This window comes from Nomascus leucogenys, chromosome 2 (genome assembly GCF_006542625.1).
Source record: "Nomascus leucogenys isolate Asia chromosome 2, Asia_NLE_v1, whole genome shotgun sequence".
Classification (NCBI taxonomy): Eukaryota; Metazoa; Chordata; class Mammalia; order Primates; family Hylobatidae; genus Nomascus; species Nomascus leucogenys.
Window position 1 is genome coordinate 47,009,291 of NC_044382.1, and position 27,716 is coordinate 47,037,006.

The window sequence follows — 27,716 nt, forward strand, 5'->3', positions numbered from 1 at the left end:
GATGCCACCCCTGGAAGAGTGCACAGATGGAATGTGGGGGTGACACAATGTGGTCTGGTCTGCAGAAGGTGGAGGCAATGGATTAGATATACACATAGCAACATGAATGGATCTTAAGCACACAGCCTCGTGAGAAAAAGGAGAAAATGGAATACAAAATATGACTTCTCTCTATCTCTCCCCCAAGACAATATACATTTCGAAAGAACAGATTCATATAAAAAGATAGACACATTAACATATTAGAATGGTATCTTTGGGGGAATTAACAGGAGTGAGGTGTGGGGATGTAAGAGAATAAATAAAATGCTTTGTGTGGACTGAGGATGAAGATGATAATGCTCCATGAACTGAGGAACATGAGAAATGCAATCCCTGCACCAGAAAACAAAGAGAACAAAACAAATTCCAAAACGCTGCTCTTCTCCCATGCTGTTGAAACTCCAAATCGGTAACAGCCAGTAGAAGGCAAAGGAAGGAAAGAGGGTACTGGATTCTTCCTCTGATGGAGAATTGGAGCCAGGACTGAGAGTCTAAGGAGGAGGTGTATAGCCACAACTTCAGGTGGCCTGGCTCCAACAAGGGCTCCCATAGATCTCAGCCCTAGTGTTTTGCCATCTTGTCCTGCTGATAGTCATGGTTTCTTGCACTCAGAGGTGGTTCTCTTTTATAGATGAGGAGACCTTTCATCAGACAGCATAACAGCAGGCCAGCACTCTCTTCAGTAAAACCATGGACTTAACCCATTTTACAAATGGTCTAGTAGCTACCAACACCTTTAACAGTCAATGGGGAAGACGTGTGTCTCCAGTGCAGCAGGGTCGAAAGAGTAATAGTCCCTCATCTTCAGGTACTCAAGGCCTGTAACCTGCTCCCTTCAGCACCCACACAAAGTGCCAACTGAATGCTGAGGAGATTAAAAACTAAGAGCCATGGTCTTGAGAGCTAGAAGAAATACTCCCATGTCCACACTTGGCCTGGAACAAATGGAGCCATCCACCTTCAAACAGAAAATGGATCATGTGACTCTAAACAGTTAGCAACTCTGTGATCGATGTTACAAATGAAGAACTAGAGATCCTCTCCCTGTTTGGCAGTACCACGTAAATCTTCAGATTTTTGTATAAACCCTAGGGAAGGAAAGGGGCCTCTAAACATAACTGAGATTAAGTTTATTATGACACAGGTGGTAGGCTCAAAGCCCAATTAAAACTGATTTATCTAAGGAAACGTCTCATTTCCTCCATCTGCATATTATAGAATAAATCCATGCTGACCACTCTGAGGGGCTCCATTGAGAATTGTAGGAGCTCTTGTACAGAGCAAATCTAGAATTAGAGCTGGCTGCTATTGAGAAAATGGCTGTGACCTTGCTGGGGAAATGGGGAGCAAAAATCCTTAAAGCCCATGCCAAGTCTCTGAATACAGCGAATGTGATAAGAATGAGTATGAAAGAATCTTGCAGAATGTTTTAAAATCCCTCAGGACAAGGTTGAGGAAGCAAGGAGGGATGAATGCAGCCTCCATTTCTGAAGAGATTAATTTCTCTGCAAGTCTCAGAAAAACATCAAAAGAAAAAAATAAAGGTGATCTTTTAAAGGTCCCTATACATCTGATTCTCAAGTTAAAAAAAAAAAAAAGAAAAGAATTTTAAAGCACAGAACTTCTTCCTAGGGGGAGGAACGTCATTGCCCAAGTGTGTAGCATGGGAACAACCCTCTGTCCCCAAACCTGGACATGTGTCCTAAGGTTTTTAGCAATACTTTGAGGTAGGTGTGGAGGAAGACCAAACAGTAAACTGCTGGAAACAAACAGGTATTCCTGGGGCTGAAATTCCTCCACTGCAAGAAGAGATATCCAAGTGTTTGCTCATCAAGATACAAGAGGACAAGAAACCTCAATGGCTGGAATGGGACTTGAGTGTATCTGTTAAAGCTATTAGCATTATTGAAGCGACCTTTGAGCAACTTTCAGCCCCTGGAGATGAATGCCACAGGATATGCTTTAAGCCATGTTAAAATGCTAGAAAAACTGTGGGCAGGCTCTTGAGTTTGACCTGAAAGTTTACCAGCAGTTAAATCTTTTAACTATAGAGGTTGCTGAAGGAGGGGGAACAAAGGAAGAAGGTGTATCCCATTATGAGCAAGAGAGTGAGACATCAAGAGGATAACGCCTGATTCAGCTCTGCAGGCCTTGCTGGGGTGCTCAAGAGAGGATTCACCCCATTCGCTAAAGATCTCGCTGCTGCTTTTCAGGGATGGGTGGGTATCTGCCCATAAGCAAGCTACCAAAGAACATTCTGCTTTCTTGACCCCTGATGTGTGGCCTGGGACACGATCTGAGAATTTGTGACATGGAGGAGGAGGGGCCTACACTCACAGCAAGAGCACCACTGCCCTGTCCAGAAGGCAGGAGTTAAATGTTTAGTAAAGGGCAAACTTGTCTGTACTTGCCTTCCTTTCCAAGAGGTTGGGCATTTCATGAAAGTTACTTCAAGGACAAGAATTCATGGCTTATAATAGGAAAGTTGTTTGCTTTCTTATTATTATGCTTGGGCTGTATCGAGGAACAATGGAGAGAAGAGCAAGAAGTGTCACCCTGGTGCAACAAGAGATCAGTATGACTGGTATCCTTTTTCCCTCTTGGCTGAGTTCCTGGCACTCAGGAGAGAAGGGGCAGCATGTTGTAGACTCTTTACTGAGATAAAACAATACAATTTGGAGAAACAGGAGTTCTGGGCCTGTATGTCACACAGAGTGAAAGTGGTGGTATTCTTATTTATCTGAAGCCACTTTTCAAGTCTATTGGTTAAAAGAGGGTCATGATTCTAGATGATAAAATCAGGCTTCCAATCATGGCTATAAAAATGCTATCCTATATTTTTCCCCTTGTTACCAAGAAATTGCCAGGAGAAATAATAGAAAGAGCAAGGGAGATAGTAAAAGAAAATGATGCAAGAGAAAGGGAAGAATAAAAGACAATATTAAAGAGATAGGGGTGTGAGTGTCAGGGGAGGTGAAGTGGGGAAAAAAACTAAAATCAATGCCCATCCACTGTGGCTGAATTATATTCTCTACAGTTTAGCATCTCTGATAACCGTTGGTTTTAATTTTTTTAGAGTTTAACTGCTGAAATTAACGTCCTTACATACTTTTTCGTATTGGCATGGCATCAATCACATATGATCCATATAGCCAAACACACAGACATGGCTGAAATTAAAGCTGGCTTTCCCTCTTACAATGGGTACTCACTCTCCACAAAGGGTTATGCCCATAGGACAAGAATGATACTGAAACACTACTTTGCTGTTTTACTTTCTTTACTTGGATCTCCTTTCCCACTTTCCCTTCAAGCATGTTGGGCCATTTTGATCGCTGGTAAGCACATGTGAGCCGGGGAACCAGGGCAAAGGAAGCAGTAGTGGGTCCTTTTCCTTGTGCCTTTTAAAACCACAGATATTTCTATGCCATAAAGCCAGAGGAAGATTTTAGGCATAAGTCGTTTTTCTTTCCTCATTTTTTAAAAGATGGCACAGTGGCGATTCAGTGATTAAAGCTCATTGTCTGAATGACAAAGCTTCTGGCCCACTGTGTCCTGTCATTGTCGTGGCTTCTGATTCAATTAGGGACTGCACACTGGGGGGGTTCTTCCTGGTTTCCACGGACCTAAGACTTTTATTTTTATCACATACGAACTTGATTTTAAACAAAGCTTTGAAGCTTCCCAGGGCTAATCTTTAATGAAAATGGAAAGGCAAATAAAAAAGGCTGAAATAAATTCCAATGAAAGCAGCAAAAGGGTTAATTCAGGGAGGTTGGAAGGAGATAAAAATGAAAATGAAGCTTAAAAGAGGCAAGCATGGATTCAGTAAAAAGAAATCTTCAAAATTTAACAGTGATGAGATTAGCTACAACAGTTTGGTTTTACATTTTATTAATTTTCTCCACTGCCTGAAGTGCCATTTTTAAAACTATAATATTAAAGATACCAATAAGAAATCATTATTAAATTATATAGCTTGCAGGGACTGGAGCAATGCTACTAAAACCAAGAATATAAAAGCCATTATATCTAAGCTCTTCTTTTTCCTCAATCTTCCTATTTTCTACAAGTATCTTTTCACTGAAAAAAATTCCACATTGATGCCAATCCAAAATAGATTATTTTTAGGAACTCTTTATAAAAGCTGATCAACCTGGCCGGGCGTGGTGGCTCACGCTTGTAATCCCAACACTTTGGGAGGTTGAGGCGGGCAGATCATGAGGTCAAGGAGCTTGAGATCAGCCTGGCCAACATATTGAAACCCTATGTCTCTACTAAAAGTACAAAAAATTAGCCGGGCGTGGTGGTGGGCGCCTGTAATCCTAGCTACTCAGGAGGCTGAGGCAGGAGAAATGCTCGAACCCAGGAGGCAGAGGTTGTAGTGAGCTGAGATCGCGCCACTGCACACCAGCCCTGGCGACAGTATGAGAGTCCGTCTCAAAAAAAAGCTGATCAACCTAGTTAGGGTTATCAAAAGTAATAGAGACAGGTAGACTTGCTTTGAAAGAATAGTGAAGAATGATAGGTTTTGTCTTCAAAATCTAGGCATTCCATTACTGCTAAACTATAACCAGGTTACATTAACTCAGGATGGACTTTCTGTTCCACATAGCTCAGCTCAGATCGTTCAAATGAGCAGCTTCAAAAGAGGATCTTACACCAGAAGCAAGTTAGAAAAATGTGACATTGGTTGAGTTGGCTAAAAATGTAGTACAAAATTCACTGATTTTTCATAATAACTGAGTTTTACATTCCCCCCCTCCAAATTACTGCATATAGGTGATTTTTGTTACAGACCTATACTTTTCTCTGTCCTCTTCTTGCTGGGTAGCAAATACCTTCCACAGGAAATGGGCAATGATATTACTGCGGTTGTGAATGGTTATAGTTCGCTGATTGGCCAGAGATATGTAGGTTTTCTCGATGGTCAAGGAATTCTTATCCAGCCTTATATTCATGTCTGTGGCAGCTCCATAGAGAGATACAAACACCTTTTCACCTAGGAATTAACAAAGTACAAACACACTTCAAGATTTATTCTAAAATGACACGCCTAGGCTATCTTTTTTTCAAGCTGAAGTTAGGCAAAATAGCATAAGCATCAGGATTTCATTCTTTCCACTGTACCCCCATCAGTTCAGAGATGAGATATGATCAGAAAACAAATATTATGCTTGGTGCAGTTATAGAAAAATCAAGCTATCTTGCCAGGTCATTGTAAGAAATATATAAAATATGCATTGTTGTTGTGGGCACTCCAAAACTTTTTCTTCTTTGTAAATAGCTTTCAATCCTACAGCCTGACCAGGAGGGCAATCGAGTTAATAGAATTTTACTCTATGCCTCATCTTTAGCTCATGCATGAGCTTGATTTGTCATTCTTAAAAATGCTTGTACCAAGTATACTTAAGAAGAGCTGCTCAACATGACAGAATTTAAGTCCATTTGAGAACAGTGATCAGGAGAGAAAATTCAGTAACTTCAAAAATAGAAAACTGACTACTTAAAAGAAACCGCATCCCTAAACAGCAATTAAAACAAAACAAAACAAAACAACACACACACACACACACACACACACACGCACATGCACACGCACACACCCCTGACATGTCTGGATAGTGGCCACATAAAAAGAAAACAAAAATAGACAAAAATTGCATTAAAAATTTAAAAATTTTAAATATTAGGAATATCTTTATTCAGTATAGCAATTTAAGTCCCTGACTTCATTCAGGATGAACCAATTACCTTGATTCTAAGTATATAAGTGAGTTTTCAAGAAGACACAAACCTATAAACTATATTTGATTTGATCTCTGCAATGTCACAGCAGGTGCATTACTCTGACATCATATAGAAAAAATAAATATTGAAATACCATGAATGTTTTGTTGATTTATGTTGCTAAAGTTTTAAAGTATCGTTACTTGCATCTTATTTTTTAGCAAACATTTCTGCTCCACTCACTGTTGTATGAACCAGTCATTCAGGAAATCAACAACCCTTTATACGTTTTAAATGTTATTTAGGCTCAATAACTTTGGATGCAGAAAAAACGTTCCCCAAAGAAAGAAAAAGTAAGCATCTAGGCATTTGACTTTAAAATTATTATTTAAAAAACTTATATAGAGAGTTGAAATTTCAAGTACTATAAAAGCAAATACAACAAAACTAAAAAATATATTTCTCCCCTTCACCTAACTCCAGGTCTGATTTTTAGAGGTAAGAACTGTCAATATTTTCATGTACATCCTTTCTAAAACAAGGTATGCACTCTTGTCAACTTTTAAACTTTCTTTGAGAGAAATGTAACAATCTGATAAGTGAAAACTCACTGTTACTTTAATTGGAATATCCTTAATTATGGATGGTGTTGAACACCTTTTCATAAATTAATTGGCTTAAACCAAAGAGAAAACCCCTCCTCCAAATAAGTTAATACTCAAAGAACTATGCTTTCTGCTGGTTGCAGTGTCTCATGCATGTAATCCCAGCAGTTCGCGAGGCTGAGGCAGGCAGATCACCTGAGGTCGGGAGTTCAAGACCAGCCTGATCCACATACAGAAACCCAATCTCTACTAAAAAATACAAAATTAGCAGGGCGTGGTGGCGCATGCCTGTAGTCCCAGCTACTCAGGAGGCTGAGGCAGGAGAATCACTTGAACCCGGGAGGCGGAGGTTGTGGTGAGCCAAGATTGTGCCATTGCACTCTAGCCTGGGCAACAAGAGCAAAACTCTGTCTCAAAAAAAGAAAAAAAAAAAAAAGAACTATGCCTTCAAGATGAGAGTGAACTGGAAGTAGATTAGCCTTAGTGCAGAGTTGAATATCATGCTGGAATTGCCTACTTGCAAATAACTTCAAACCTTGAATTTGATAATTATTGACTGGTTATGCCCTGAGACACTTGGTGAAAGAAACTCAACTTTTTTGGGGAGAAAGGTACTTGCATCCAAAGTTTCAAAATTTTCAACATTGTTTAAAAAGCACATAACCAAAACATAATGATGCAATGCAAGGAAATAAAACTCCATGTGTTGGAACCAGCAGGTACAAGAAAAATGGAAATAGGCCCACAAAAATATCAGACACTAGGAATCATCAGATAGAAACTAAGAACCAATTATACATACTATGTTTAAAGAAACAAATGGATTACTGAAGCCATATGTAGAAAATAGAAAATCAATAACATCTTTAAAAAATTTGAAAAAAGCCACACTGTAGGACTTATAGAAATAAAATAGTCTAAATTATAAAAAACTCAAAATATATATTTAATAAAATAATTTTATTATATTTCATGACAAATTAGTGAAATGGGAGGTAGTTCAGAAAATACAAAAGGCAATATGAAGAAATAAAAATATATGAAAATTACAGTAGATAAGATACAAGGAAGATAAAGTGAGAAGGTCTAAAAGTATTGAATTGGAAACACTCAGGACAGGAAAGAGATAATGAAGCAAAGACAGTATTTCAAAAGATGATGGCTAAGAATTTTGTTTGGAATTAAAGACATCAGTTCACAGTTCAAAAGGCCAGTGAAAGTCAAATTGGATAATTTTTTTAAAAATCAGACCTAAATATATTGCAGTGAAACTGAAGAAAATCAAAGACAAAGAAAAAATCCTGAAAGCAGCCTGAGGAAAAAAACATTATTTTTAAAGGTTCCACACTTGGAATTACACCTAACTTTTGAACTGAAACAATGGAAACTAAAAAATAATGGAATGATATCTTCAATATGACAAAGGTGAAAACAATGCCATTCAAGAGTTCTACACAAATTTTCCAGCTTTTTTTGTCTGCAAATATCTTTCTTTTGTCTTCACTTTTAAAGGATACTTTCAGTGGTATAAATTCGCATTGTTTTCTTTCAGCACTTCAACAATGCCATTTGACTGTCTTCCAGCTTCCATAATTTCGGCAGAAAATTTTGCCATCAGTATTCTTAGTGTTCCCATTAAGGTAATATGTCTTTTTTCTCTGGGTACTTTTATAATGTTCTCTTTGTTTAGATTTCAGCCATTTAACCATAATATGCCTAAGTTTGGTTTTCTTTGTACTTGTACCACCACAGGCTTGCTGAGTGTTTATAAACCTCTGGATTCATTTCTGGAAAATTCTCAGCCATTATTGCTTAAAATATTTTTTACTCCATTCTTCCTCCTCTACTTTTGAGACTCCAATTGCATGTATGTTGACCTTCTGACTGTGTCCCACTTGGATGTTCTATTTTTTCCCCATTCTTTTCTACTTCTCTCTGTGCTTCCGTTTGGGTATTTTCTATTGAACTGTCTTCAGGTTCACTAATCCTATCTTTTGTAGTATCCATTTTGCTGCTAAAGTCATACCATTAGTTCTTAATTTCCAACACTGTATTTTTCAATATAACACTGTTATTAAAATCTGATAAAGATATAACAATGATATAGGCCAGTCTATAGGCCAATTGCACTTCTGAATAACAATGTAAAATTTCTGAATAAAAATAGCTAATCATAATATATCAGCACATTAAAGGAATGATACTTCATAACCAAGTGGAATTTATTCCAGAAATGCAATAATGTCCCACTACTAGAAATCTGTTTATGTAGCAATAGATCTAAGGAAAAAAAATGGTATGATCTTCATTGATGCTGAAAAAGAATTTGACAAAACTCAAAATGCATTTTAAAAACATCTATAAAATAGAAATTGATAGAATTAAAATATAGTAAAGTCTCAGTAATTAAAATATTAATAGCATGGTAGCAGTGCATGAAGAGACAGATCAGTGGAATAGAATGAAGTCAAAACAGACCCAAATGCACACTGGAATTTAGCATATTATAAAGGCAGTATCTCAAATCATTGGTATAAAGACATATTTGTAAAAAAAAAACAAACAAGTATCGTTAGGACAACTTCATAGCCATATGAAAAAACATACCTCATATCTTCTATCAGAATAAATGTCAAGTGAGTCAAATATTTAAATGTTCAATATGAAGCCATATATATAAAACAATATAAATGAGAATTTCTTCATAACTTTAGAGAGGAGAAAATTTTCTAACTATGACTCCAAATCCAGATCCCTCTAAAAAACTAAGAAATTTGATTACCCAAAAATGAAAAAGAAACTCATTCAAAAGAAATAAATACATGACCCATCCAAAAACTTGACTGTAAAAGGGATATAGGACCTCCAAGAAACATGTACAGCTGCAAGATAGCACTAGTAATAAAAGAAATATAAAATAAAATATCATTTCATGACCATCAAATTAACAAACAAAAATCAGTTTTATAATATCATTTTAGCAATATATTGGCAAGAATATGGAAAAAGAATTTTTGTATACTTCTGATGAAAGTATAAATTGACACCACAACTTGACAAGCCAATTTAGTATCCAGTAAAGCTCAGGATAATTTTGCCCTACACCCCAGCAATTGCACTTGTAGGTATTTATCCTAAAGGAAAATCTCACACAGCTGCCCAGGAAGACGCTGTACAAAGCTGCTCAATGCAGCACTGTTTGTAAAAGCAAAGAAGTAAATATTCAATTTTCACATACTGGAATGTGGCACATTCATTAAAATAAATCAGAGCAATGTGTATCTACATGTTTAAATATTTAAAACAACATTGAATGAAAAAAGCAAGTTAGAGAATTGCATGTACAGTATGATATCGTTTATGTGAACTTTAAAACTGCTCAAGACAATACTATATATTGTTTATGGATAAGTGAATATGTAGGAATAGCATTAAAATGCACCCAATAAAGCTCCTCTGAGGAGCAAGATACGGGAATTAGATCAGAAAAGGGTAACAAAGTGGCTTCAGGTCTGTAATCAGTTTGATTATCCAAAAAAAATAAAACCTCTAGAAAGAAATGTGTAAGGCAAAAGGTTGAGATGTGTTAAATATAACAGGTGTTGATGATATTATTATCTGTGCTTTTGTGGTTATCTGAAATATGTCTTTGTTTAAAAAAAAATCAAAGGGAATGAAAGATCCAAGGGCTTATTTCACGCAACCTAGAGGTCAGAGAGACTAATGTCATTAATTTGAACTGTTCACTGCAAAAGTCTTCCTTCTCAGAAATATAGCAAAAGCTATTATTTTTTTCAAGAACCATCTAATATTGATTTTTTTTCATCACTATCTTCCAAAACTCATCAGCTCCACAAAGTGAAGGAAGCAATAACTCTTCTCTTATCCCCAAAGCTATTGAAGTACTTGGTTTTTATAATACCTACTTTTATAGAGACAACCTTAAAAAGTTCCCCAACCCTTAGCTACTTTGAAGACTAACAGGATGGAAGTGGTGTCATGTCTCCAGGAATGGATGGGGAAGCTGTTCCTCAACATTAGCATTTTTTGTGTCCTTGGAGGACCTGTTCCCGCACTGGTACCTTTTTAGTTTCTGGAGTTGCATGCTGCAGTCATCGTAGATGGGCTTAGGAACAATCTTTTATTACATCCCAGTACAGACATATTTTGTGGAAGGTCTGATTACCTCTTGCCAGTTTTGCTACCATCAATCAAATAAAAACAAATATGAACAAACCTAATTTTACAAAAATGGATGTGAAGCTAACTATATACACAATACACTTCATACTGTGGTTTCAGTACTCTCAGACAACAGAGGACACTAAATTAAATACATGAGTGGAGCCACAGATTTTCCAGGGAACTAACAAGTTGATGGAAAGTTTTTCATCACTTGGTGACAACAGGGTCAAATTCACTACGGTAGTGCATTGCTGAACCGAACTTCCTTGGAAGTGCTCTTTGTTCAGGAAACTTAAGCAACTTGACGGCTCACCTGGCATGTCAGTGGCAATGCCAAAATCGGTATTCTCAGTCTGCACAGAAGGCAGTGTGAGATGCAGAAAGTGTACTGGCCTCAGGGGGTTCCGAAGACCTGGATTCAAATTCCAGCTTTACTGAGCTGTAAAGTCATTTAACGTCTCTGGGCTTCAGTTTACTTATCACTAAAACGAAGGGAGTTAAAGAAATGTCCTTTTAAATACTAACACCTGCTAATTTGCAAGTCTTCACTTGCTATGAACTTATGGAAACCTTATCTCACTTCCCTAAACATTTAAATCCCTGACAATCAGAGTGTCTTAACTTCTGCTACTCCCTATCCTAAGCTATGGAATAAGAAACAAAGAAAAGAAAACAAGGTCAAGTAATGTTTCCATTGCTTCTAAAGCCATGTTAAAACATTTGCTTCTTTTACAATACCTCTATTTGGCTAGATTTTCTAGTTATAACAGCACACATTTATAATTAATAATAATCCTACCATGGAAACAAAGTTGATGTGGGTAAGTCTGCATAGATATTAATAGATTCAGATAGATATTATTTAGCAGTTTCAACTGCAACGTGGCAATATAACAATTACTGACTATATTATATTTTGGTATGCCTCTATTGGCCTTTATGAGAAAAAAAGAAAAATTCTTTATGGTTTTAGAAAGCTTACTAGAGTAAAATATGTAAATTACTATAAAGCTGCCGTGTGAAGCACTAATATTATAACTGTGTGTATATTTAATAATAACACATCACCACACCTTTGGGGAAAAAGGTTACTTGCCAACTTCTGACTCCTAAAGTATCTCCTCTTTAGTAAGAGACATAATACTTTAAAAAACACTGAATACGTGCATCAACTCTATTTCCTGAGTATGCCAATGGTTAATGCCACTTCTAAGGTGAGAAGAGCAACCTCACCAGGCATTGAAGAAGAAACCCCCTACTACTATTTCTGGTACTCATTCTTGTAACCAAAGTTTCAATACAAGTGTCTTTTTTCTTTTTCTTTTTTTTTTTATTTTGTTCAAATGTCTTTTTTGAAATGCTGTTCTGAATAGTAATATCTCCTTGAACGCTGTGATTATATTTAGTTTCTCAAGACTCAGTTGAAAAGTGCAAAACTTAAGCAATTAACCATTTGTTTGTCTCTTCAGAGGCAAATGATACTTCCACTTATTTGTTCGGTTTTGGATTTGGTTTTGGTTTGGTTTTGTTGTTATCAATGTAGCCTTGAGTAATTGTATTTTTAATCTCTTCTGGAGGGATGAGTTTACAAAAGGTATCACCTTGCATCAGTTCTTTCTCAATTTTAGACTATAATAAAAAAGATAATTAAATCATTTCTCAGGCAAAATCAACTGCTTAAACAAATTTCATTTTACTATACGTAGGCACCCACAGGGAGAAAGAGGAAAAGAGAAAGGAGGGGAGAATTCTGGTTCAGAAAAACATTAATGGGTAAAATATTAGATATTGCTGAAACTTTATGCTCAACCTCCTTAATTGCTAAAGCACTGGTTCAAACTCTGGTTGTCAGAAAAAGCAAAGAAATCTCCTAACTTCATTTAATCAAGAATATATTCAGTGGAGGGCCAGAAACAGAAGGAACAAATGCCACTGTTAGGAACGTTAGGACTCCTGCTGAGGAGTGTCAGTGCTGCTCCTTCTGGAACATTGTTTTAGGAATTACAAAGAAAAGACTCATCAACATCCCATGTTAAATTTCCTTCCCCAAATAAATTCATATTTCAAACAGCTGCAGAAAGTTCAATCGGATGCTTATTTAATGAAATGAAAAGCCAATGATCATGGCTGCTTGGAAAAGCTTCATGATTAATTGTGTTTAGGCAGTTATTAGCATTTTTCACTAATGGAAGGTTATGGATTCTGGTCATTAATAACCCACAGTAAAGACTGAAAGCATATTCTTAGCAGCAGTTCATTTCATGTAAGGAGAAGGGCTATAAGACAGTTTACCTCTGCAATCTTCAGAATATGACTTTATTCATTCACCAAAGGTGACATTAGAACCTCAGGGGGTGGAAACCAACTTTTCTATGAATGATTAATTTTTTTTTTTTTTTGAGACGGAGTCTAGCTCTGTCGCCAGGCTGGAGTTTAGTGGCACGATCTTGCCTCACTGCAACCTCCGACTCCCTGGTTCAAGCTATTCTCCTGCCTCAGCCTCCCAAGTAGCTGGGATTACAGGCACGCGCCATCACACCCAGCTAATTTTTGTATTTTTTAGTAGAGATGGGGTTTCACCATGTTGGCCAGGATGGTCTCGATCTTCTGACCTTGTGATCCGCCTGCCTCGGCCTCCTGATTACAGGCGTGAGTCACCACCCCTGGATGAATGATTAAATTTTAATACACAAATATTTATTGTGGTTCAATCTATCTTTCCTTTAGCATAGCAGTAGATATGTAAGTATGGGTGTCATTCCAAATACTTATACAAAAGTAAAATTGAGATCCAGGGAGGCTGGGAAAATGCAGCTGCATTTCAAAGGCAGCAGATCAAGAGAGCACAAATGCACATAGAGTCATATGGGAGATGAGACGATCTGCTATAGTGAAAGAACACTGCCCAGGAGGTAAGAGGCTGAGTCTGGCTTCTAACTGGGCTTCTATTTGGGCTTCTGATTAGTTCTGTGACCTTGGGTGAACCACTTAATTTCTTAGGGCTTTAGTTTCTCTATCTGTAAAATCTAAGGGCTGGATGAGGTTATCACTGAAGTTGTCACTCAAGTTTTGATTCTGTTGATCTATAAGCACACTAAATCAGCTGAACTCAAAACCCAACCAAATAGCATTTTTTGAAATTACACCCCAACATATGTAGAGTTGTTTATTTATAAATTATACCCATATACTAGATTGCTCATGTGTCAAATGTATTAAAAATACCCCCAATACCCTCATTGAAAAGAATGAGATAAAGATGAAATTAAAAGATAATTTATTTACTATGTTTACCAACAATTAATTATTTTAATAAGAGTAAAAGGGTTGACTATGCTTCATTCTTTTTCAAACTCCTGATTTAAAATCTTGTGACACAGTGACCCAAATGTAATTCTAAGGCCACATTTATTCTGATACTTAGTTTCAGCAACTAACATAAGCAAAATCAACAAGGATATAAGATATAAGATGTACGCAAAATCAACAAAGATACGGAGATCCAGACAGAAAAAAAATGTATCACTGACCATATTTATTAGCAGGCATATGTTTCTTCAGTTTCATCCACTATCAGTACCAATAATACAATGGTTTTGGCTGAAATTCGGCTAATAATTTTACCATAATGGGAACAATTACTTAACAGTCAAACAGGAGGTTCAAATATATCTGTAATTGCATTTAACATAAAATGACTGAATAGTACAATTAAAAGACAAAGATTTTCAGACCAGATTTAATAATCAGCCTCATTGGTGATGCTTCCAAATGTCATACTTTAAATGTGAGGAAGGTTGAAAGTGAAAGGACAAACAGATTGTACTATGTCCACACTAATCAAAAGAAAGCTTCCATGTTGTATAAATATCAGATCGAGTAGACTTTAGTGTCATAAATCTTACTAAAGACTGAGACATTTTATAATAAAATGGTTAATTCAACAGGAAGTTATAATAATCCTACATGTGTATACATCAAGTATCATGGCCTCAAAATATATAAAATGAAAATTGTTAGCACCAAAAAAGAGGAACACCTAAGTTGTAGTTGTGGATTTTAATGACATCTTCCAATAACTGATAAAACAAGGAGACAAAAGATTAGTAAAGATACAGATTGAATGGCATCATTATTAACAAATTTGACCTAATTGACATTTATGGAAGGTGTACCCTTTTCAAGTGTACAAGGAACATTTACCAAAATGGAACATATTTTGGGTCATAATGTAAGTCTCAACTAATTTCAAGGCCTGAAATCATATAGAACTTGCTTTCTGTCACTGGTGGGCTTAAACAAGAAATCAATAACAAAAAGAGGCCTAGAAAATTTCCTAATGTTTGAATATTAATCAACGCATTGCTAAATAGCCCATGTGTCAAAGAAAATAAAAATGTAAATTCTAAAACATTTTCAATCAAATGTTAAAAACAAAATATGTAAAAACATACGGGCTGAAGATTGAGTCAATTTTAGAGGAAAATGTATTGTCTTAAATGCATGTATTATAAAAGAAGAAAGGCTGAACGTCAATATTCTGAGCATCCCTGCTAAGATCTAGAAAAATCATAACAAATCAAACCTAAAGAAAGTAGAAGGACTGAAAAAATGAAGAGGAGAAATCAATGAAATTGAGAAGTGAACAATAAAAATAATCAACTAAGAGTTGGTTCTTTGAATAAACTAAAAAAAAAAAACTGATAAAGCCCTAACAATATAGATCAAGAAAAAAAAAAAAAGAGGAGGATACAAACTACCAATAAGAAAAGAGGAGATGTCACCAAGGATCCTATAGCAAACAATGATTAAGAAGGGTTCTGAACAACTGTATGCCAAAATTTTAAGATTTTAGATTAAATGGAAAAAGTTTACTGAAAAAGTTTAACAGAATGAATCATCAAAAAGCTGCCCCCCTTATAAAAAGTGAGGTTAAATCAATGGCTTAAAGAATAAAATTTTCAATTATTTAAGGAAGAAATAACATGACTCTTTAAAACAATTTCTCTAGAGAATTAAAAAGAGAGAACAATTCACAACTTGTTTTATGAGACCAATTTGTTTTGTTCTGTCAAAGGCATTACGTGAACAGAAAATTATAGGCCAATCTGTCTCATTAATTTGGATACCAAATTCTTGAACAAAATATTAGCAAATATAATCCAATGACGTATTAAAATGATAATATACAAACTTGAGTTTATCCCAGAACACAGCAGGAATTTAGCATTTCAAAATCAATCATCGCATTAGAAGAATAAAGGTGAAATAATGTATAATCATGTCAACAAATGCAGAGTATTTGATAAAATTAAACATCTATTCAAGATTAAAAGTCTTAGAAACCTAGAGATAGAAGGAAATTTTTTTAACCTGATAGAGTCTCCACTAAAAACCTATAGCAAACATCATACTAAATGATGAAATACTGAGCACTTCTCTTCTGAGACTGAGAACAAGAGAAAGATATTTGCTGTCATTACTTCCAATGCACAGCATACTAAATGTCCAGCCTGTGGAAGAAAGAATAAGAAATGAAGAGCATAAGGATTGAACAAAATAAAAACTATTATTATTTGCAGATGACCTGTTTGTGTATATACAAAATCCAAAATCATCTACAGATAAGTCAGAAGTAAAATTAGCAAAGTCTGCAGATAAAAGCTCAATATACAAAACTCAACTGTAGTTTAATAAATTAAGAAAATATTTTAAATTTAGAAAATAAGCTTAGGAAAAAATACCACACTAGCTATAAAATTAAAATGGATAAACTGTACTTCATCAAAATTAAATTGCTCTGCTAATAAAAAGACAACATTAAGAAAATTAATTTCTCACTGTGAGAAAATATTCACAATAATTATTTCTGAAAGACTTATATAAAAAATATATATATATTTTTTTCTTTTTCTTTTTCTTTTTTAAGATGGAGTCTCACTCTGTCACCCAGGCTGGAGTGCAATGGCTTGGTCTCAGCTCACTGCAACCTCTGCCTCCCGGGTTCAAGCTATTCCCCCGCCTCAGCTTCCTGAGTAGCTGGGACTACAGGCGCATGCCACCACACCCGGCTAATTTTTGTAGTTTCAGTAGAGATGGGATTTCACTATGTTGGCTAGGCTGGTCTTGAACTCCTGACCACGTGATCCATTCACCTCGGCCTCCCAAAGTGCTGGGATTACAGGCCACCACGCCTGGCCAAGAATATGTTTTTTAAAACTACAAGTCAACAACAAAATGATAAACTACCCCATAAAGAATGGGCAAAAAACTTAAACATGTACTTCAGAAAAAAAGACATCAAAATGGGCAAAAGCCCATGAAAAGACACTCAACATCACTCATTATTAGAAAAATGCAAATTAAAACCAAAATAAGGTACCACTTTATACCGAGTAGAATGGCTAAAATTAAAAGACTGACATGACCAAGAGTTGATGAGAATGTGGAGTTTCATACATTCATTGCTGGTGGGAATATAAATAAAATGATTCAACCACTTCAGAAAACCATTTGGAAGTTTCTTACAAAGTTAAGCATATGATGACTCTATGACTCAGCAATTCTACTTTTAAATATTTACCCAAGAGAAGTAAAAACATATGTATATCTGCACACACACACATACATGCACACACACACGATGTGTGCAAGAATGGTTATTTTATTTTTTATTTTTTATTTTTGGAGATGGAGTCTCGCTCTGTTGCCCAGGCTGGAGTACAGTGGCGTGATCTCTACTCACTATAACCTCCGCCTCCTGGGTTCAAGCAATTCTTCTGCCTCAGCCTCCTGAGTAGCTGGGACCACAGGCACACGCCGCCATGCCTGCCTAATTTTTTTGTATTTTAGTACAGACATGGTTTCACCATGTTGCCCAGGCTGGTCTCAAACTCCTGAGCTCAGGTAATTTGCCCACCTTGGCCTCCCAAAGAATGATTATTAAAGCTTTATTCATAATAGCCCAAAACTTCAAAAATCCAAATTTACATTAATAGGGGAACGAATAAATGATATGTAACCATACAGTAGAATACTTCTTAGCAATAAAAAGGGAGTTACTGCCATATACAAGGACATGGATAAATCTCAAAAACATTATGTTGAGGGAAAGAAACAAGACACAGAAGAGTATATACTGTATGAGTCCATTTATTTGAAGTCCAAGAAGAAGGAAAATTAATATAGGGTGATAGAAATCAGAGCCTCTGGGTGGAGGATGGAGGGGTTGCCTGGGAATCAGCATGAGGCAGTGGCGGTTCTGTCTCTTGAACTGGGCAGTGGGTACATAGGTAGTAGTTACACTTGTCAAAACTTATCAAACTATATATGCTCTGTGCATTTTATATTTAAATTATACCTCAATAAAAATACAATAAAAAACCACTTATGCTAACATCAAAAACCACTGAATGCTTACAAATTAATAATTAAAGAACAAGTGAAGAAAGGACTTGAATAGGAATAGATCTAATGAAAATATTCAAGGCTTCTACACAGAAAACTACCGCTGAGAAAAAGTAAAGAAAACCAAACACATGGAAGGATAAACCATGTTTATAACACGATGGAGAGACAGGGCTATAAAGTAGTAGGAAAGAACGAACTAGTCTATAAATAATAATGAACAATGTGAAAAAGGCATACACTGGAGTCACTTTCAGGCAGCCAATGAAACTAGGGACTTCGTCGAAATACTTGAGAAAATATTTTTATTTGTTTTATTTATTTATTAATTTATTTTTAGAGACAGACTCTCGCTCTGTTGCCCAGGCTAGAGTGCAGTGGCAGGATCACCGCAGCCTTGACTCCCAGGCTCACGCAATTCTTCCACCTCATCTTCCCAAGTAGCTGGGACTACAGGCATGCACCACCAAACCCAGCTAATTTTTGTTTATTTTTGTAAAGACGAAGTCTGGCTGTGTTGCCCAGGCTGGTCTCAAACTCCCGGGCTCAAGCAATGCTCCTGCTGTAGCCTCTTAAAATGTTGGAATTACAGGTGTGAGCCACCGCAGTCGGCTGAGAAAGTATTTTAACAACTACTTTTAAATTGATCACTAACCTGATAGGACAATAAGGACATCAATGTGAAGACAAGCATACCAAGAAATAGTCTAGTGCCAAGGCTGGCCTTTGCCCTAATGGCTTTTGTGAACCTTCGGATTTCTGCTTTAAAGATTGCATTATGTGCTGAGGACAGCAAATAAAGCTCAGGGCCTACCCAGAGTTGGAATTCCAAATCCAAAAATCACAAAACACAAAAAGACATAAGATACCCTGGTTGAAAACCAGCAGAAACAATAAACAGCAAACTAAATAAGTAGACTTAATTTATTTGAATTATCAGATACAAAAAATAAAAAACCACATTTAATATACTTAAGAAATCAAAGGGAAACTTGAAAAATAAAAGAGGGGAGAGCAGTCAGATTTGATAAGAACTAAATAAAACTTCCAGAAATAAAAACAATAATAATAATTAAAAAGTTAAAACTCAGCAGGTGAGACTTCACTGAAGAGGGGATTATTGAATGGAATAATGAATAAAAAGAAAGTATCCAGATCAGTCTACAGAGGAAAAGAAATGGAAAATATAGAGGTAAAAATGAATGAATAACAGTGTAATAATAGATTAAGTATTGGAATAATAGAGTATTCCATATTCCAGAACAAGACGGAAAACAGCAAATAATGCACACGGGGAAACAATGACACACGGCCTCTACATCACACATACACAAAAATTAAATAAAAGATGAGGCATTAACCTAAACACGGAGCTAAAACTATAACGCTTCCAGAAGTAAACATGGGAGATTATATTCATGATCTTGCAGAAGGCAAAGATTTCCTAGCACGGAGGCAAAAAGTGTTAATCTTATAAGAAAAGAAAACTGATAACATGGATTTCGTCAAAATTCAAAATCGCTGCTTATTAAGAAATATTATCAAGGAAATGAAAAGGCAAGCTACAGACTTGGAGAAAATATTAATAATACATATATCTGACAAATGACTAGTATTTAGAATACTGAGTAATAAAAGGTACTTACAAATTAATAACAAAAGAATAAGCAAAGAAAGGTCTTAGACACTTAAAAAGATAAATGAATGGCCAGTAAGCACCCGAGAAGGCACCCAACATCATTAATCATTAGGGACATGAAAATTAAAACCACTGATAGACATCACTTTACACCACTAGTATGTCTAAAATTGACAAAACAGCACTACATGTTGGTGAGGATGTGAAGCAACTAGAACTCTCATGCCTTGCTGGTGGGAATGTAAAATGACACAACTATCTTGGAAAACTGATGCCCCGATGTGTTATGAGCTGTGCTTTTAGCCTTCTACCCTTTGGTTACATGGGTCAAACATTCCCCCTTTTGCTTAAGCTAGTTTCTGTTGCTAGCAGCCAGAGAGTGTGGCTAAAACTAATAGATAAAACAGACAGACCACATCACTGGCTGGTCTGTGGCGTTGTTCTGCTGGGCAATGTGGAGCTAGGGCCACTTAACCATGCGACCTAAGGCAAGGGCTTGAGTCGTCCTGCTCAAATACGCATCCACAAAGCCAGCAACTCCGAATTACACTCTAGATGCCTTGTGCTGCTCCTTCTCTGGGTGTACCTTCAAGTTTCTATCTACACACAGATCACCCCAATCTACCAGCATGACTTCCAGGGATGGGTTCTTTCCTGAGCCCTGCATTCCTCAAGCTTTCAAGCATCAATGACACCAGTTAGGTTGGATTTCTATCTGACTCCACATCATTTCCGTGGGTTCTTTATCTTGTGGATCTTAGCTTACTCTTTCCCCGGCTATGTGCTTCTGTTTTCTCCCTACAATGCCCTTCTGCAGATAATCTGGGTCAATCAACATGAATGGGTAAAGCAGAAGTGAGAAGGAAATGAGAAAAAGCATAAAATAATAAATGGTAATGTAAAATATTAATTTGGAAGCCAACTTTGCAGACTGCATAATGTACATACCATCTACATGACCATAAATTAAATATTTGCAACAATGTGTAATTTTCGTGATTATGGAGGGTGTGGTGGCCTTCAAGAAAATGCTAGTGGCAACAGACACAGTCCTATATTCCTGTCAAATGTTACATAGGATATTTGCATGTTCTAAGGATTAAAGTAATCGGATCTTAATAGACTAGTGGACATATACAAGAACATTCTGAATTGGGGTTTACATTTTTAAAATGTTAGAAAAATATCACAATAAGTCAAATGGGAAACCCATGGGGCATTAAATTACCTGCAAATTTTAATATACAGACAACCTCAATCCACCAGTGTGGCTCCTGGGGATGGGCTCCTTCCTGAGTCCTGTATTCCTGAGGCTTTCAAGCACTGGGGACACCAGTTAGGGGGATTTCTGACTCTGCATCATTTCTACTGGAGGCATTCATTGTTTTTTTTTTATCTTGTGGATCTTAGCTTACTTGAAAACAGCCAAAATAAACATTTCCTATTCAGCTTTATCGTATTTCCCATCTGACCTTTCTTTTTTAATTTTTTAAAATTGATCTTATTATTATTTATTTTTAATTTAAGTGGTTTTTTGGGGGAATAGGTGGTGTTTAGTTACATGAACAAGTTCTTTCGTGGTGATTTCTGAGATTTTGGTGCACCCATCTCCTGAGCAGTGTATACTGTACTCAATGTGTAGTCTTTTATCCCTCATCCTCCTCCCGCCCTCTCCCCCAAGTCTGCAAAATCCATTGTATCATTCTTATGCCTTTGCATCCTCGTAGCTTGGCTCCCACTTATGAGAACATTCTCATCTGACCTTTCTTAATATGTAGAACTTTTAACAAAGAATACTGCATACCTGTGTCATAACATACGATAAGTCTTCCACTGTGATCGCCCACATTCTGTGGCTCAAACTCCACTTCCAGTTGCATGGACTCTCCCACATTAAGAGTTCCAACAGCTGGTTCTACAGAAAAAGGCCTGCAACACACAGAGAGGCACATCCTCAGAGCACATTTCTGACTAGTGTGAGAGGGGGAGGAGAGGAGACGGGAGTTCTAGTTCTGCAGACAGCTCAGACCCAGCACTGCAATTTCATGATCCAGAAGTGAAGTAGACTTTTGCTACCTAATGTGAAAGAACTTTAGTTTTAATGTTAAAATGACAGCATTAGATTAGCAAGCGTAAGGGCAACTTAAACAATGCAACAATATTCTTGTTTGTGTCCTTGCCATTCAGCCCTGCTTTTAACATTCATTGAGTATCCCTGCTGGGCTCAGGCACCAAGTTAGGGTGACTGCCAATGAATAAAATCCAGCCTTTGTCCTCAAACACTGAGATTGCTGTAAGGAACGGACTTAAAATATGTATGCAAATATTGTCATTTTCAAAAGAACAGTGCCTTCAAAGGGATAAAAATCGAGTTTTGTGAGAGTTCACAGAAGAGAGGGCATCATAGTGGAAAAATATATCAGAGCCCCAAAAGGAAAGGGATGGCACCCTCACTCGCCTTAGGATAATTCAGGACAGATGAACAGAGGGTCTATTTTAAAAGGGTAGGAGGGGTGTAGAGGAACTACAGAAGATGATGCAATAGCCCAGGTGGTAACAGTAGCACTGCCACAAAAGAGCCATGGAGAAGGCATGGTTTTGAAACCCGAAAGGAGAGGCCTAAGAGAAGGCTGCCTTATGGGGAGCAAGGAGATGTAGCCAAGGGAGACAGCAGCCTAGGTGGTCTCCCAGGGAAGACAATAGGGAAAAAATATCCTGACCTCACATCCCCTCCTATCTCATTGTCTACCAGACCCTCACTGGGTGAACACAACCAGAGCCAGAAATGGGAGTTGAGGGCTGTTGACCCAGGCTGTAGAAGCCAGCCTCCAGGGCTAGAGCAAACTGAAGAAGGGTGGAGAGTGCATTTGAAAAGGCAAACTGAGGACAAATTCTGTGTCTTGAAAATATAATTTGGGATGCAGACATTGTGGGGAGTGAGGGTTGATTTGGAAACAGGAAATAGTTTGTTTTGGAAGAGAATAGTAAGAGAGAAGCTGGATCTGATGGTGAAATACCTTAAATAACTTAGAGAGTTCTTCCTAAATAGGAAACCCAGCCCATTTAATTATTTTCATAGTCCATTCCACTTCTTTAAATTGCTAGTTTTTCAAAGTAATGTGTTGTGTAATGCATCTGGCAGACCGAGCTGTTTCTGATTATTTACTTCGATCACAACAGTTCTTAGAGTTGTCATTCCTTAAATCTTCCCTTAGATGATGAACTCAGTTTCAGAAAAATCTAAGCTTTCTGCTATAAGGATACAGAGTTTATGTCAAGGGTAGCACTGGGTGGCATCTGAGAGTATTAGTACAGGACCTCAGGTGCTCCCTACTGTGAGCAATTGGTTATTTTCTCTGGTACTTTTTACTTGATCTCCTCTCTTTTCTTTTTTTAAATTAAAAAAAAAATTTAATTTTTTTGTGGGTACATACTAGGTATATATATTTATGGGGTACATGAGATGTTTTGATACAGGCATGCATTGTGAAGTAATCCCATCATGGAGAATGGATAACCATCCCCTCAAGCATTTATCCTTTGTGTTACAAACAATCCAATTACACTCTTTTAGTTATTTTAAAATGTACAATTAAGTTATTGACTATAGTCACCTTGTTGTGCTATCAAATAGTAGGTCTTAATCATTTTTTCTAACTATTTTTTAACATCCATTAACCTTCCCCAACTCCTCACCCAACCCCCACTACCTTTCCCACCTCCAGTAACCATTCTTCTACTCTCTATGTCCATGAGTTCAATTGTTTTGATTTTTAGATCCCATGAATAAGCGGATATCCTCTCCTTTCACTTCCTGATTTTCCTGCTTCCTTTCCTCTGTCCTGTCCCCATACCTGTGGCACCGATCCACCATGAACCACAGGCATTGCTGCAGAGGCACTCTGGGGCAGTGGTTACTAGCCTGACATCTGGAGCCAACCGAATGAATTCAAAACCCAGCTCTGCCATGACCTTGGGCAAGTCACTTAACCTTCAGTTTCCTTATCTGTAAAAGGAGGGTAATGATAGCACCTACTTCATATGGTTATAGTGAGGACTAAAGGGGCTGATATAGGTCAAGTGCTTAGAATAATGCCTGGCACATAGGAAATGCTATACAAGTCTTTATTATTCTTTTTGTTATGGCTATTTTTATCTCCCTCACTGGCAGCCTCTAGATGCTGTGTGATGAATCTGTGGATGTGTTTGGGTGTTTCGATGAGTTCAAGCTTTTATCATTCTCCCCTCACTCCTTCACACTGCTCTAGAGAGTGTAAAAAACACACACAGGTCATAACACATCAATCTCTTGTTCAAACACCTTCAGCGGTCCTCATCATCTGTGCAATCAAGTTCAAACTCCTAGGCATTTCAGGTCCCACACAATCTGTTCCCAACAGGTTTTTGCATTTTCATTACACACATACATCTGTCCAAATATCCTATACACCTGTCATGTTCCAAGTCAGTGCTGGGGTGGGATGGGAGGCAGGCTTTAGTCTCTTCACCCACAACCTCCCCCAGCACTGCACCTGCTCTCTCTTCTCACCAGATTGTGGTCCCCACATAGACAATCGGAACTGCTAGGATCACATCAGCTGACTTGCCATTTCCCACATGCCATACTCCTTCTGAAGCCACCTCTCACAGCCCAGACTCAAAGTCACCTCTTAAATAGAATCTTTCCTGATTCTCCCTTTTGTGAATAGCATCTCTTTCCTCTCAGAGACTATAACTTCCCTTTTAGTTTTTACAGTGGTTTACTTTGTACTTGAGTTGGTTTTCATGCCTGCCTCTCTCAATAGCTAGAAACTCTTGAGAAGAGAGGGAAGGGAAAACACAATCATGAGTCATCTTTGTGTCACTCATCACCCCATACATGGTTCTTTACTCAAGAGCCTCTCAGAAGACGTTGCTTAATTGAATTACAATAAACTCTTAAAGGTAAATAAAAATATTTGTATCAACTATCAGTGTTTATGACATCGTGGTGCAACGAGAAGGAGCAAACCTTCAGTAGAATCTGTGCCTTGTGGGAAGTGACAGTGAGTCTCCCAGTCTTAAAGTTGTTTCCTTCCTTACGACCTCAGTAAGAATAAGAAGTGAGAACTGGGCCCAGTTTCCTGGCTTTGGGAACAACACTACCATATTTACTTCTACCCTTTGCCTCCCTACTTCCTAATATTTTTCTTCCTGCACTGTACTTCCATTTTATTTTCAAATATTTCTTGGTAGCAAAAGAATAGTTTTAAAATGAATTGGTATTATTATATTGCAGTACCTAAACTATTGATAATTTTTACAGAGAAAGTGACACTAGTATCCCATCTGTATGACCTCCAGGAATCCAAGTTCCACGGAGTGGTAAGGGTTACTTTGCCTTTATGCTAATCGTTGGGTTTAGGTTACACAAACTTCTTCAGTAGTTATAATCACCTGGGATTGCCGTTGCTACTTAGAGTTGCCTAACAGATTTAATTGGGTAGCGTGTGTTAAGTTCTGGTGGTTACACATTGTCTATAATTTGATTTTGTATTTCATTTTACTAAAATGCAGACAGGCTGAACGGTTTAGAAAATATCAAGTATCAGAAAATGCTCTTACAAAGAAGTAAAAGGTGTTGTTCTTCAAGGGTATAAGGATGGTTCAGTCTATCAAAATATTTGGTTTTGATATCACATCTTGATTAATACCAAATAATTTTGGAGGGAGTTTGGTTTTGTGAAAAATCATGAGACATGAGAAAGATTTGAGTTTTTGTTCAATCAATTATGAGCTCTTCTTAAGAGCTAAAACCATCCAAATGATTCAATATTTTAGCAGAAGGCTAAATATTGATCCTACAATATTAAATATTGAATATAACATTAGTATTTATTCTTCAGATGATCTTTCTTGTTTAATTCCTTACTTGAGTATTTAGATTTTCAAATTGCTTCTTAATCCTCTCTATTTCACCTTCCAATGTTAATCCTACTTTAATCATCAAAGTTATTCTGATACCTATTAGAGTTTTAGGTCAAATTTAACAATAATTGCTTATGTTCTCTGCACATGTTATAGCGCATTGCAGCCTCTTTTATTAGTGTAAAAACATTGTGCTTATTTTATAGTACTTGGAGAATGTGTTTTATTTTATTGTAGAAATTTATAGTTGTAGTTTTGCCTTTGTGATATATTGTTGGTTAGGCATCTTATAAACATTTATTGGGCATTTATTTATTCTAGACAGATGCTGGGGACACACAAATGAAAAGCGTTAGCTACAGTCCTTCCACTTGAGAAGCTCACATTCGAATAAGGGTACCAGACATGCAAAGAAAGTTTTAGTTTTTGTGATTTATAAGAACATAAGCATTTTATAAACTTAACCACTAATAAAATCATTATTTCAATGAAATCATTATTTCAATGAGAAAAGGATGATCTGTTTTGTTAAACAATTTCCTGTGGGACATTATTTCTAGCTGTATATTGACACTAAAAGTGGCAGGACCACGGACTTTTGACTCCAAATTCTCAGACTATATCCACTGCTCTACCATGTCTATTAACAACCATATTAACTGAAGAACACTGTCTAGGAACAGAAACATCTGTGTGGTTTTTAGAATGGATCTTTGTCAGGGGATCTCCTTAGAGATTCTAATTCAATATGATGTGACCACAAATTCAAACACATTCTTTCTCATTGAAGCCATCAGTGTTCTCAGTTGCAAACAACAGAAGCCAGCTGTGGCTAATTTAAACAGAAAAGGGACTGACTGGAAGGACTTGAGGCAACTCAGAATCAATAATAGTTGAAAAACATGCATTTTGTGGAGAAAACATAAAGCTATTATTTCATGAAGAGTCTAAACAGGAAAACAAAAATATTTGCAAACAGGGAATTTGAGAGACTTGGTTACACACAAGATGGGAGAGGCGAGAAACCCAACTGAAGAAGGTGAGACAGCTCCGAGATTCATAACAGCGGTAAGCTTTTTCCACCCCTGGACTGGAAGCAAAAGGAGAGGAGGAAGTGTTATCAGATCCTGGGGACCAGGGTCACCTGGCAGAAGTTAGAACCGTGGCAGGCCAGCCTGACAGTGGCTACAACCATGGAGCAGATGCAGTGGTGGCTGGGGACTCTGCTGAAGACAAACAGAGAGGAGGCTTCTTCCTTCTTCCTACTCTCCAGTCTCCTGCTAGTGTCCCTGACTGGTCAAACCTAGCTGGAATCCGGCTGAGCCTGGAGGCTAGGAAGGCTCATGAAACCCCACAGTGACACTGAGCAGCGCCAGGGAATGGTGAGACATGGACCTGAGGGCAAACAAGCCCAGAGCTGGCCCAGGTTTGCACAAATCCAGGTTTTGATGTTAACTTACTGGAGGAGTTTGGGTAAGTCATTTCACTCCTCAGGCTTTAGTCCCTTCACCGTAAAATGGCAATGCTGGGCCAACATGTCTACTGTTGACAAATCCTGGCCAGTCCCTGAGTTGCCTCCCATTTTACCTTAGAATTGTTTCTATATTAGGAAAACATAATTCATATTCATAGGTAGATGGATAGAAAGATTTTAGATTTTTTTTGCAACTTTACACTATTAAATCTGTGAAGTGATTTTTGCTTCACATTTACATGGATCTAAAATACACGAAATTGCCATTTTGGGGTGGCTTTTTTCAAATTCAGCCAAACAGCCCAGGAAGATATGTTTCTTCACCTGCATTTCCACCTTAGGTAGATTCTTTTTTTCACAGAAAAAAAATACCAGTGTAACAGTTTTTAATGGGTACTGTGAATGGTGGTTGTGGGAGACCATTTTTTCAATTGAAAAAGATGGGTTCTTTTTTTTTTTTTTTGAGACAGGGTCTCTGTCTGTCACCTAGGCTGGAGTGCAGTGGCATGATCATGGCTCACTGCAACCTCAACCTCCTGGGCTCAACCAATCCTCTTACCTTGGCCTCCCAAGTAGCTGGAACTGCAGGTATGGACCACTACACCCAGCTTATTTTTTTGTTTTTTTTGTATTTTTTGCAGAGACGGAGTTTTACCATGTTGCCCAAGCTGGTCTCGAACGCCTCCCAAAGTGCTGAAATTACAGGCATAAGCCACCGTGCCAGGCC

At 37.2% G+C, this 27,716-nt stretch overlaps 1 protein-coding gene across 3 annotated transcripts in view; it reads right to left on the minus strand.

The window, feature by feature from the left end:
* Window positions 1–27,716, minus strand: part of HYDIN (HYDIN axonemal central pair apparatus protein) — a 442,024-nt gene that overhangs the window by 330,043 nt on the left and 84,265 nt on the right. For all 3 annotated transcript variants that reach the window (XM_030829570.1, XM_030829576.1, XM_030829580.1), the window contains 2 exons: window positions 21,413–21,537; window positions 4,843–5,044 (listed from right to left, as the gene is read on the minus strand). In XM_030829570.1, the coding sequence (XP_030685430.1) occupies window positions 4,843–5,044; window positions 21,413–21,537 (327 nt within the window). The remainder of the gene's footprint in view (window positions 1–4,842; window positions 5,045–21,412; window positions 21,538–27,716) is intronic.